The sequence below is a fragment of the Schistocerca nitens genome, chromosome 1, assembly GCF_023898315.1.
Source record: "Schistocerca nitens isolate TAMUIC-IGC-003100 chromosome 1, iqSchNite1.1, whole genome shotgun sequence".
Classification (NCBI taxonomy): Eukaryota; Metazoa; Arthropoda; class Insecta; order Orthoptera; family Acrididae; genus Schistocerca; species Schistocerca nitens.
In genome coordinates this window covers 477,738,014-477,751,945 of record NC_064614.1, presented here as the reverse complement: position 1 = coordinate 477,751,945, position 13,932 = coordinate 477,738,014, and the positions used below count along the sequence as shown (strand labels likewise).

At 42.8% G+C, this 13,932-nt stretch overlaps 1 protein-coding gene across 8 annotated transcripts in view; it reads left to right on the top strand.

Annotated features, from left to right (window-relative positions):
• The window catches only part of LOC126252056 (glutamate-gated chloride channel), a 712,398-nt gene that overhangs the window by 589,072 nt on the left and 109,394 nt on the right, over positions 1-13,932 (top strand). For 7 of the 8 annotated variants that reach the window (XM_049952925.1, XM_049952916.1, XM_049952908.1 and 4 more), the window contains 4 exons: positions 840-909; positions 8,159-8,312; positions 9,127-9,209; positions 11,535-11,669. In XM_049952925.1, the coding sequence (XP_049808882.1) occupies positions 840-909; positions 8,159-8,312; positions 9,127-9,209; positions 11,535-11,669 (442 nt within the window). Of the gene's footprint in view, positions 1-230; positions 378-839; positions 910-8,158; positions 8,313-9,126; positions 9,210-11,534; positions 11,670-13,932 lie in introns of those variants that run through there. The other variant, XM_049952933.1, reaches the window with a different exon arrangement.

Here is a 13,932-nt window from a genome sequence, read left to right as displayed (position 1 = left end):
GAGCAGACAGGCGACGGCGGCGGTGCTGGGCGCCCCCCACTCCCTCTCCCTCTCCTTCCCGCTCCTCCTCCCCCACCCGGCCCGTCCCTCTCCCCCTCCCCCTCCTCGCCCCGTCCCGTGGTTTTTGTGGGCACGTAACAAGAGTGGCATCTGTGTACATTTGGGCATCTTCCTCATTTCTATAATCGTGCTGCCCGCCCCCGCCCCCTTCCCCCACGCCTGTAGATGTTCCGCTGCGCTGCCCCGCTTGCATGCCGCCCGGACCCCGCACGCCGCCCTCGGCCCAGCGTCATGTGTTTGTTACACGTGTTCTCAACAGGAGCCAGGCTCACCGACCCGGCCGCCAATCAGGCGCCGCGTGTACGACTCCGAACAAGGTACCAGTAACACGCTACACTTACTCTTCTCTTCTCTCTCTTTTATTTTGTAATATTGTTGTATGCTTGCATGTTCTGAATCGGTGTCAAGTATGTACTTTGTTTACTCCTTCTAACAGACTCTCTCTCTCTTTGCAACACTTGCTTTAGTATTTCGTGCATTACTATTGTCAGATCATTTGGAGTATGTTGGCCTGTTGTTATGTGTATGCTAGATCAATGTTTAATGTTGTTTGTCGTTGTGGCCTTGAGATATTTATGTACTTGACTGTTTTCTTACGTTCAGAAAAGTCAATTGTCCAAATCTAAAGGAAAAGTAATAACGTAAAAGAAAAAAGAGAAACTTTCGCAGTTACTTACAAGTCAAGCAGTCAGTGATTAAGTGTAGAGTCAAAGTAGGATAGGCTAGAAGTACGAAAATGGTCGCACAGGCAGAGTTGGCCACGTGTTAATGTGTTGCAGGAATACAGCGTCCAGCTGACATTCAGAGAGCAGTGGATGGATGAGCGACTCAAGTTCAATGACTTCAAAGGTTGGTACTCGTCACACTTCACATTAATTTCACAAGCTTAGTCACAGATCCCTGTCATAACGGGGTGACACAGAAATACAGGACATAACAAAATTATATCGACAAACTTTGAGGTGTCGTAGAGTGTGTCTTGAGAAAAAGTAGAGCATAGAAACCCACATCAAGACACTAAGTCCATTAACGCTACAGGGCGTCGAGGTTGTAGGGGCAAAGACTCTCCGCTAGAACACGCCTTTGGCATAAAAAGTCAGTTGCTACTCTGAGCTCACTGAACACAGTGGTCTCTACAGTGTTGTGGGGTGGAGGGACACCATCAACGCCGTCTAATGACCTTTAAACCCGCCTCCCTAGCCGAGGTTGCTAACGCACGCCTGTGCGGTGTCGCTTCACCCGAAGGTAAGCTTGTTTGAATCCTGGTGATGGATGCAGTTTTCACTGCCGTTATCTGGCCGGCAAGAGGAAGGATACGTGGGGGCCTTCTTAATTCACCAGTCTTTACACCAGTGCCCTGATTCAGATTCTAAACCTCTCCACAGTGCCTCACGAAGTGAGGGCATGCGACATGCGACACTGTTGTTAGTGATCCCTCTGTTGGATGGGGATATTAATTTCGGCGCGTCCCAAGGCGCAATCTAAGAGGATAGGCTGTACCACACCACCGGGATTCACCTTCTCCATTCTCTCATAACCATCATAAAACATTTACACCGCACTTGGCTATACAGCCGCGCGGGATTAGCCGAGCGGTCTCAGGCGCTGCAGTCGTGGACTGTGCGGCTTGTCCCGGCGGAGGTTCGAGTCCTCCCTCGGGCATGTGTGTGTGTGTTTGTCCTTAGGATAATTTAGGTTAAGTAGTGTGTAAGCTTAGGGACTGATGACCTTAGCAGTTAAGTCCCATAAGATTTCACACACATTTGAACATTTTTTTGAACTTGGTTATATACGCACACATTATATTCACCTACACTGTACAAATACATATACGACACAACTTCGACATATCCAGAACGAATAGAGTCAATGGGCGGCGAGGAAGAACATTCTTCCCAACATTCGCCTGAATCCACCCCGTGGGATACTTCAACCAAAAATCCGACAAGGCATTTAAATTTTTTACGTCTTGACTACGATCAGACCCATTGCATGAAGTCCTGCTTACAGTTCGGCAGCTTATGAAACTCACGTCTGCTACCATAGCGGCGGCCCACGCTTTACAGCTGCTCGAAGTTTGTTTGTATCGTTTTGTTACACTGACAAAATATAGAAGGTTTCTAAGGGCTATTTTCTAAGAATTTTGGTATAGGGGCTTGTTATAGTGTAATAATTTAATTATAATACATTAGCTTTGTTACCCCATATTCCTTTGTTTCAATGGAAATACCTACACATCAGTGAAAAACTCTGTGATAATGAATCACTGAAATGTACAACGCAAAACACAGAGTAGTGCAACAAAACTTAGGCAGATGCGAAAGTACCGCCATGCAGTTACAATCGCTGCGGTAACAGTTCAGGATAGCGTCGTTGTATCGTTCTCCTATTGCATTCAGTGGATTCACACAACAGGTGCCTATCGGAAAACTCTTCGTTAGTAAATCTATTCGTACTACTGTGTATCACTGTTCAAGTACAACTAGTCCTGCCGGAAACGAAATCCTGATACAGAACCGAACAGCAAGCTTGAGGGTGAAGAGGAAAGTGGGCGCGATTGTTGTCAACAGTAAGTACCGACAATGAATAGAAGATTTTCTTTCCAAAAATGAGAGACTGCATACCGGCGACAGTTGGGCTGTTGCATACAAATTTTCAGTTAAGTGCAGATACAAAGATAAAAGAGGGTAAGAAATTAGACGAAGTAAAGTTACTCTGTAACGAGCAGCTGGCGATCACGGGTCTCTTGGATCAAATTTTAAAAACATCCCAGAACAGCCTCCGAAATTTTGACAGTGAAATTAGTATTCAAACTGTATGTAAAGAAACGAAAGGTCAATGTATCTAAAAAAAAAAAAACTAGAAATGCATTCAAATTTGTGTAGCGTCTCAAACTGTTTCAGTGAACGAAGAGTAAGAATTATTAGATTGAACATGAATATAATTTTTCTATTTATTTTATGTGAATCAACATTAGTTATAGATGTGCAATATCAAACAATGTTTTGTAGGAATGTAATAAGCCCTCTTCGTAATTCTGTTTTGTCGCTTATCCACGACTACTCGTTTAATCTGTCAACTGACTACATCTAGTACCATTGATGCAGTATCCGTTGAGACGTGTGATTTGTTAAACACATATTCAAGTTTTTTGAAGCAAAATGTATGAAATGTTTCGAAGTAAGTACATCCTTATATTCTTCAAAATGTTGCCGAAAATGTAACACAGTAACGTATCCTTACCATAAATTAAATACTCATTGGGAGCGTGTTGCTTCTTCTTTGACGTAGATACCCGAATCTCATTATCCTCCTTTCGTAATTTGCACACTATCCACTCAGTCGACTCGTTTAGTCACACTCTGCAGTGTGACGATCTCTCTTTTCTTCTACTCGACGTCGGCAAATTTCATGACTTTAATAGCAAGCCATCGTGCCTGCGTCCAACGACATTTTTTCAGAGATGCATGATTGTTACACTTCGAGGTTCCACGCTGCTCTTAGTTAGAACGCGGTTTTACCTATTCAAGTAATCAAATTAATACTGAAGTTTACTTTGTAGAATAATCTCTAAAGAGACTGGAATTTGGTGAAAAAATAAGATAATTAAACAAGTTTAATTTTCTTCCATCCGCAGAATAAGAAAGACAGCAGGAACATCATATTACGACCAACTAATGTATTACTAGTCCTTTGTTCACAAACGTTCAGGATGACAGAGATAGGGCACAGTAATATTATTATTACAAGATCATTCCGACGGGCACACAACAGGCAAGCTCGACGAAATGTGAGTTTTGCTACTCTTATTAAAGAATAACAAGCCCTAGGTGACATATACAAACATAAAAAAATTTTTTTGCATCACCTCGGTTCCGAGAGTTCCGGAACCTGTACAGAAAATTGGAACAGAGATCAACATAAACATCATTTCTACTCTTTTTATTGCTCATGAAAACCACACATTGCATGTTGTACCACCATACAGCGAGACCTTCAGAGGTGGTGATCCAGACTGCTGTTCACACTGGTACCTCTTAACACCCAGTAGCACGTCCTCTTGCGTTGATGCATGACTATATTCGTCGTGGCATACTATCTACAAGTCCATCAAGCCACTACGGGGCCTTCCATGACCACCAGCAGCGTACGTCAGCCCCACATAATACCTCCCCAAAACAGCAGGAAACCTCTACCCTGCTGCACTCGCTGTACAGTGTGTATAAGGCGTTCAGCCTGACTGGGCTGCCTCCAAATCGTCTAGTTGAAGGCATATGCTACACTCATCGGTGAAGAGAACGTGATGCCAATCCTGAGCGGTCCATTTGGCAAGCTGTTGGGACAATCTGTACCGCGCTGCATGGTGTCGTGGTTGCAAAGGTGGACCTCGCCATGGACGTCGGGAGTGAAGTTGCGCATCATGCAGCCGTAATCCGTAGGTAGTTGTCATCCATTGCAGTAGTAGCCCTCGGGAGGCCTGAGCGAGGCATGTCATCGACAGTTCCTGCCTCTCTGTATCTCCTCCGTGTCTGAACAACATTGCTTTGGTTCACTCCGAGAAGCCTGGATACTTCCCTTGTTGAGAGCCCTTCCTAGCACAAAGTAACAATGCGGACGCGATCGAACCGCGGTACTGACCGTCTAGGCATGGTTGAACTCCAGGCAACAGGGAGCCGTGTACCTCCTTGCTGGTGGAATGGCTGGAACTGATCGGCTGTCGGAAAACCGCCCAATGGGCGCTGCTCATGCATGGTTGTTTACATCTTTGGGCGAGTTTAGTGACATCTCCGACCAGTCAAAGTGACTATGTCTGTGATAGAAGATCCACAATCAACGTCTATCTTCAGGAGTTCTGGGAACCGGGGTGATGTAATACTTTTTTTAATGTGTGTATGTACATGCGCCAGAACATAATGATCACTACTCTCCACGAGATGGAATTCCGCCTGGTTGCGTTGCGGACACGTGAAGTGGTTAGGAGAGTATGTAAACACAGCAGAGACGAAACAGGTATTTAATTGACCCGACCGTAGCAGTACGTGCCAAAAAAGGTAAACATTGTACGTAAGAGAGAGCGTTCGGTGTGGTTTCATTTTAGCGACGACAAGGGCGTCAGACAAGAAATCCACTGACATTAGCGACTTTCACAAAGGTAGATTGTTATGGACTGGCATCTGCGAACGAGAATCTCAGAAACGGCGAAGCTCGTCGCCTGCTCACGTGCTACTGTTGTATCTACCAAAAGCGCTTGAAGAACGGTGAAACCACGAGTAGGCTGCAAGGTACTGGACGTCCACGTTTCAACGTTGAATACGGACATCGAAGGCTTGCCTGGTCGTTAAAGCAGGATAGGTGGCGATCAGAGAATATACGTTTGGAGCACAGCGCTGTACGGTAGTGAAACGTAGTCTGTGGGAAAACCCGACCAGGAGAGAATTGAAGGATTTGAGATGTGGTCAAGCAATATTAAAAATTAGGTGAACTGGCAATATAAGGAATGAGGGGGTTCACTGCAGAATCGGCAAGAAATGACCAATAGACATTCAAAATATTGTCTATTACCACATGTATGAGTTCACAAAGAAACATTGTTCACACTAAATACGCTACACAGGCGCGCAATCGGAGATGATATCAAAACAATACTGAAACATATTTAGCACAGAATTAACACCGGGAGATGCTTTTTGAAACCACAGAAGCTTGTCTAGCGCTATGTGTGCAAACTCACGAAGAAAGCCGCGACCGAAGTAAATAAATTACACACGTGAATGTACAGAAATAGACGGAAGCAATATGAAAACAAATCAACCAAAGAAGAAGCGGGAAAATCACACGCCGCATCACACTAGTCGCTAAGTACCAACAGGCTGAGACCCAACGGTCGCTCTTAGTGCCAGTCAGACTCGCCCGACCGCTTCAGCCTCGACCATCCCCGCGTTCCCGACGACAACGAACGGTTACGCAAAACACGTGATCAACTAGAAACCCTCCGACTGGAGCTGTTTGATGTATCTGACAAACGATCTCAATGTCTATTCTCAATGATAAGGAGTTTACATACTTTGCAAGTGAGCAGGATTACGAGTATGAAAGGTTACCAACCGAGTACAATAACTACCGCTTAATTAATACATAGAAAAGAAGGAGAGAGGAAAAACACGCTTTCAACGCACAAATGTGAGTCATTTCTCCACTTTGCACCTCGTGTTTGCACGTCCAAAGTTAAAACAGGCTTAATATATCTCTACTTATGAAACGTGTCCAACCAATACTCGGCCGACGCATTTCAACATATCAGAAAACAAAACTTTTGTTTTATTCCATGGCATTTTCCAATAGTCTTTCCATATTGAATGAGGTAGCTTCAGTAAAATATACGAAGCTTCACTTCCTTGTAGATGAAGTGCTGTTAATATTCCAGTATCTTCAACGCTAGCCGGCCCTAGTGGCCGAGCGGTTCTAGGCGCTACAGTCTGGAAAAGCGCGACCGCTACTGTCGCAGGTTTGAATCCTGCCTCGGGCATAGATGTGTGTGATGTCCTTAGGTTAGTTAGGTTTAAGTAGTTCTAAGTTCTAGGGGACTGATGACCTCAGAAGTTAAGTCCCATAGTGCTCAGAGCCATTTGAACCATTTGAACCTTCAACGCTGAAGAGTTGACAGGAATACTTTGGAATCGCAGGACCTACGCGGTTGCACTTTTAAGCTGAGAGTCGGCTCGGTAAATGTTCTGAACGGCTCTATTAGAAGAGATCTACCTCTGATAGGCAACTGTTCGAATCTAGGTCTGGAAAGCAGCTTCATTTGCTGGCTGCGTAATCGCGATTCATAACTGGATTCCGAGGTAGTTGATTCGAATCGCAAGAATAGAAAAAAGTTTCATCCCCGAATTTCGTAGACTGGAAGATGATGGCCATTGCCATGTATTACCAATCCGTACGATTGTGCATCACCCTTCAGAATTAAATACCAGATCATCTCTCATTGTCTTATGGAGGAAGGGAACTCAACAATTCTGAATGTAATGTGACACGTTCAAGGCAAATTAAAGTTCTGCGGCCCGCTCATCAGCACGTATAGGCTAGTTTTTGAAATTCAGTTTCTCCGTCCACCTCCCTTTAGTTCTACTCGTATCCAGAACAGCATTTGATAAAACACTGTTACAGTAATTTAAACTGTTTCCTTTACTTATCATACATGTAAGTCAGAGAAGGAAAATGGAAACAGCATCTATGACAATACGCGGGGTTCACCATCGTTTCAGTTTTGTTTATCATGTTGACTGGGTTTCCCGCCAGGCTTTCAAATTTCTCAGTCTCTCATCTTAGTAGGTTAGTCGTAGCATGTTTGTATGCTCAGTCCTTTAATTTGATCCAAAAAGTGTGACGTTTTATGGTTTTTCACAAAACACGCTAAAAATTGAGATCGAGCGCCTCTTCTTTTCCAAATGTAAGTGTTGAGGACGGTAATGAACGCTTCTACAAACCAGTTCTCGCCGTTTGTGTGAATGAATGTAGATACAAGCGGATGACAAGACAGCAGCAATAGTTTCAAAAATAAACTGAAGTTATATCTCCTTGACAACTCCTTCTATACCATAGATGAATTCTTGAATAGGAATAGATAAATCTGTAGGTATAATGTATGCACTTTTTTCCATTTAAGGGAATGAGGTAGGTAAATAAAAAATTTAAGATTACGAAAAAAAGAAAAACCTTGATTCATGTGTGAATTTGTTAAGCGCTTGACACGTTCCATATTATAACGGTTACCATTAGATTGATCGGTGGAACAGGCAACTAATTAACTAACTAATTAAACCTGTTGCTCCTACATAACTTGCGCTATACTAATAGGCCCAAAGTGCTTGAAGACACGGAATGTCGCATACCCTCACTATTTGAAAAACAGCTACCTTGCGCTAGCCGTCTCAGTTGAGATAAACATAAATATTCCTCCCCCCAATATTGTGAGTTAAGCTTCTTAAACCGATATGACATGTAGTTTTGTGTTAAAATTTTGCATCATGACAAGTTGATCTTAATCAGGTAAAGAAACTTCCCCGCTAATTCACTTGTGTGTGTTCTTCTATTGCAGGAAAAATAAAGTACCTGACACTGACAGACGCCAACAGAGTATGGATGCCAGATTTATTTTTCTCTAACGAAAAGGAAGGACATTTTCATAACATTATCATGCCCAACGTTTATATACGTATTTTTCCTTACGGATCGGTGCTCTACAGTATCAGGTGAGAAGCACGACTGAAGTTTTACTAACACAAAAAATTTTTGGATTATAATGTTTGTGCCTCGTTACAGTATTCCATTCAAGCAGAAGCAGGTGTTCTCTTTGTGCTTGCATGTTACGATTCCGCCGTCTTTCCATGAGTACATTACTATGCATTTACGGGTGAGGGAAAATACCAACAAAAATTCACGTTGTTGCTATTGTTAGCAAAAGTATTTTGATTAAATACAAAAGACTGAAAATTCCACGTACATACTTTAAATTATTTTAACTACGCACGAAATGGACGTAGCAGCTCCCTGTTGTAGACACATTGTGCTGTAACGTCACCAGGTAGCGCGAGGTAACCCAGACATCGTACCTGAGTGTGTTTTTCACTTTCCGGCCAAAATTTATCAAGGGGATGACGTCACCACCGTATAACAGGAAAAGGGGTGGCTGAAATAGAAGGAGCGCTCACAGATTGCATCAGCTTAAGCGCTGAAGAAACACTTGCAATGTCGCCAACTATTCTTACGATTGCACTGGAGCTCCTACGTTGTCTCAGCTGCAAGCAGAGACCGTAATGGAGCAAATTACCAACGAAGTTTCTGCCCGATCTTGTTATCAGAGTACTGTCGATAACAACGTGAGCACAACCAACAATTTAGAAGGCTAATTTCGTCATTACACTCATACGTAATATAGTCAAATATTATTACATTCATTTGTGTAGTTTGCTTAGCGAAATGTAAGTCGATAATACACTAGTTTTATTCTTCAATATGTGTCAAGGCTGTTCAGTATGAGCAACGCAACGCATGTGTGTGTTTCAGAATCTCTCTGACGCTCTCCTGCCCGATGAACCTGAAGCTGTACCCTCTCGACAGGCAGGTGTGCTCGCTGAGGATGGCCAGCTGTGAGTTCCGCATCATCACATCCACATTTACAACTGCACATCTGAGCTCGATACTCTTTTGCTACGTCATCGGCTGATTATAGCGTTCCCTTTCTAATTGTTGGTCATAGTCGGAAGACTAAAATCTGGACATTTTGCGAAATGTTTAGCTATCTTCTTTGGTTCACATGTGAGCGTTAATTTACGGAACCTTTGTAGTTCGTATGACGTCATATTTTCCAGTCACCAAAGATATTGGCAGCAGATACGCAGAGTAAGACCAACAGACTAAGAAATGAAAACAATATGCTTACAGCACTGTCCTATATTACTGTTAACAATAAACTTCATATACACTCTAAAATGCATATAAAATTATCAAAACATTTGTTGGTGTGGTTGTTTGGAGCCTGCGGTATTGTAGGCAAAAGCACTCATGCTCGTACAAGTAAAAGACGTAGCTAGTAAATCAATTAAATAAGTAAAATAGAAAAATAACTACCATAACTAAAATAAAATTCATTATAATTATTGCTTAGACAACAACGATACTCATACTTATGAAGAGCTGCAAATTAAGTAACATTTGGTACTACGCTAGTTTTGATCAACCTGTTGAAGAAAAGCACACACCTTGTTACGATATTGACTTTCTCAGGAAAATCTGGAGGCCTCTCGCATTTCTCGTATCAGCGCGCAAATCGCAAATAAGAGGATGAACAGCCCTCAACCAGTAAATAGAAAATGTTTCTCTACATTTTGTGGTACATAATTAAATGAAGATACTAAGGACCTATTTATGGTGCATCCTCGAAATAGAGAAGGAATCTTTGTATCACAGGCAGCATTCTAGTCCAGGGGGTCTTTAGAGCAGACCCCGCTTGCTTTTTGAAAAGGACCGACTGCTATTTCAGTCCCACTTCCAGCCAATCAGGCGCATGATCACTTTCTTTACCAATAGGTCCCTGCAGTTAGCGGGAGGCATATTGTTGCACAGTATGTCACCTGCAGATTTTCTTAAGCCTATTGTTGCACCTGATATTACGTTTCCCCCATTTTACACGTGCCGAAACCTAGTAGAATGACTTACTTCCACAGCCTTTGTGGAGAAGAAAATCCTGCATTGTCTAGATTTGTTTTACTTTCTGTTTGCTGCCTGCGGTGATTGGTTTGAAATGGTCAGAGAAAGTACAGTAGTTCGAATAGCTAAAACCGAATTAAAATGATTTTGAAATACGTAAATATGTCCCGCGTAACAATCAGGACCAGCAGATTCACAACAGTCATAAATGAACAGTTTTGTGGCAAAAATCTAAAAATCTGCTTGAAATAATGTATGATAAGATTTAAAGTTCTTAAAAGTTATATTTTACGAAATGGAAGTTGTGTTGTCGTACGTTCTTGTCTAATTCGTCTTCGATGTGCAGATGTCAGGTTTCAGTACAATGTTTAAAACATAGCTGAATGAAGCAGTATGCACACCTGACCATCGTAGCTTGTGGGCATGTTCTGCAGTAGCCCAGTATCAAAAGCCACAGCGATAACGTTATTGAAATCTTTGTCATGAGCTGTTCCAGTTCTCCAAATTTGAACTCCGACGACGAATAAGGGAAGAACATACAACAAAGTAGTACGTTTTATTTTGGGAAATTTGTACACAAATCCATAGTTTTTACCTTAATGGATAGAACAAGCACATGTAGCCTCGTGCTGCATAGTATCGATGATGGTCAGACATGTATGTCTTGATGGCTGGTGCACTGCGCACTAACAATCACGACGAATCGTCTGAAAGGTTCGGAAAAGTGGTCAAGACATCGCCTATCTGCTCTATGTGACATGTGACCAAAGTGCATTATGATTTCAGTGGCGCTACTGATTTTGCATCTGCTTCATTGGGTTAGGCGACTAGGACATCTTAAGTTTAAATTTCATGTCAGGTTTCCCATTGAATATTTAACACTGGGAACACTATACTAGATATGGGAAACAGTTGAATTAAAGAGACAAACGAATAGCAATAGTTACTGTAGCAACCGGGAAAGGGATTCTTCTCCAGTTATTTGACGTAAAGGTTCGCACAACTTCGCTGATTTGAATGCAGAAGGCAAACTAATAACCAATGGTTTGTTGTGTTGTAAAGAACGATCCTAGTAATTCAAATGATTCCAGTGAAGTGGATACTAGCTTGAAACAATAACTACACAGACTTCAGGAATTTGCTTTACCTACAAAGTCAAATTTAGCGTATGTGACAGTTAATTTCAACTAATTTGCTGACTAACGTTCCTAGGGCAAAACGGTCTCTGCTCAGAAGCAGACCTGATACGTGCTATGGTGTTGCAGATGGATGGACGACTGATGACCTGGTGTTCCTGTGGAAAGACGGCGACCCGGTGCAGGTGGTCAAGAACCTGCACCTGCCGCGCTTCACGCTAGAGAAGTTCCTTACTGACTACTGCAACAGCAAAACCAACACAGGTACGTAAACTGTCTGCAACTGGTTCGATATTGTTCTTAAAAAGAGTCCCATCTCATGACACGGACTACAACCATGCCAACAGAAACATGTGGATCACCTTTACTGGATCCCAAATACGATTCTTTTCCACGTCCGTAATTTACAATAATAGTGTTTCGGTTCGTAAAGGGTGAAGGACGAAAACGGTAATATGAGGTATGTCCAAAAAGTAAGTTTCGTTAGGTTATATGAAACAAACGTGTACAGATGCAGAAAAAATATTTATTGTACAAAAATCTACAACTGTTAAACTACTTTTCTACATAGCTTCCGAAATTTTATAGGCACTTGTCATAGCGTGGCGCAAGTTTTTGTATGCCTTCTTCATAGAAGGTTGCCGCCTGCGTTTTCAACCATGTGGCGACATGTTCTTTCAGCTCGTCATCATCGTTGAAGTGTTGACCACCAAGGACAGATTTTAGATGTAAGAAGAGATGAAAGTCGCTAGGTGCGAGGTCGAGGCTGTACGGAAGACGATCAAACGCTTCCCAGCGAAATTCCCGTAAGAGTAGTTTGGTCACATTCGCCGTGTGAGGTCGGGCATTATCGTGGAAAAAACAACATTTTTGACAGTAACCCTCGGCGCTTGTTCTGTACTGCGCGGCGCAATTTCTTAATGGTCTCGCAGTAACCATGTGCATTGATTGTTTGGCCTCGTGGTAAGAAATCAATCAGCAAAAGCCTTTTCTGTCCCAAAAAACGGTGCACATGACTTTTCGAAGTGTCGAGATTTGCTATGGCCTAACCTTCGTTGGAGATGAGGTGTGCCGTTTTGTTTCAGGGATGTCGTACGATACCCAAGTTTCATCCCTCGTGACTATCTGAGAAAGAAAACATTCGCCTTCTTCATTGTAGCGTGCCAAAACTGAAGTGCGCTGCCCATCCGCTGTACTTTGTGTTGTTCAGTAAGAATTTTGGTTGCCCAACTTGAGCAAAGTTTTCGAAATTTCAGTTTTTCAGGAACAGTTTCATGATATTTGCGGGACTTCCATAGCAAGGGCACTAAGTGTAAACTTACGGTTCTGCTTAATATTCTCTTCAACAGTGTGAACCAGTTCATCAGTAACCACAGACGGGCGTCCACTTCGTTCTTCATCGTGCACTTGATCAGTCCTTCATTAATCAGTCTGACCCATCTTCTAACCATTGAATCACTCATAGCATTTTGTCCGTAAACCTCGCAGATTTGCCGATGAATTTTCTTTGGTTTAACTTTCTTTGCATTTAGAACACGAATCACAGATATGATTTCACAGCGGTGGCATTTTCAATTACAGCTGACATTATAAAGAAGCACTATAAAGCACACGTCGGCAGCAGCGATCTTAAAATGGCGTACATGTCTTCTCCTTGAGTCATAGTAACTGCCGCTCATGCTCGGAACAGCGATCGTTGCGCTGCCGTGGATGGATATAGAAACGGAACTTACTTTGTGGACGACCCTCGTAGTAAGAATATTATAAGAAAGGTACACTTTGTAATGGACTGTAACTGAAACCAAACAACACGAAAAGGTCGATACCACTACACACTGTGATTATCTATGCTACACGTGCTATACAGTATAATTTTCCAATGACACCTTGGAGGAAGAAGTATTCTCATGTGTATTAAAGCAGTTACTTCAATAGGAAATCAGAAACGAATTGAAGTTTGGAAATATGTAGTTCTAATACACAATCCAATCACGTTAATGTGACCACCACCTATGTTTGACGTCAACGCAGAATAACCATTCACAGACGACAGGTGGCAACACTAGCAGAGGAAGGTATATAAAGCGTGCGCGGGGATGCAGAAAATAATGCACTCGTTGTCGTAATGCGGAAACGGAGAGATTTACCTGACGTCAAAAAGGGCATGATCATTCATTTTCGAGCGAAAGATGGAACAATTTACGAAACGGCCAAGTATGTAAAGTACTCGCGTGCCATTGTGGTTTAGTATACCGTGCATGGCAAAATGACGCTATCTAAAACCGGCGCTGTGTCAACAGTGGTTTAATGGGGGCCTCAGATGACAGAAGCGAACGACGGCTGCGGAGACATCTGCGGGTGAACAGGCTTGCAACTGTTGAGCAACTGACCGTCCAGCTGAGCCAAGGGGCAACCAACATTGTCCGCCCAACAACCGTTCAGCAAACGTTGCTGCGTATGGGCCTCTGTAGCAGGCGCTGGTTCATGTACCCATGCTGAAAAATGTTCATCGGCGACGAAGGCTGGA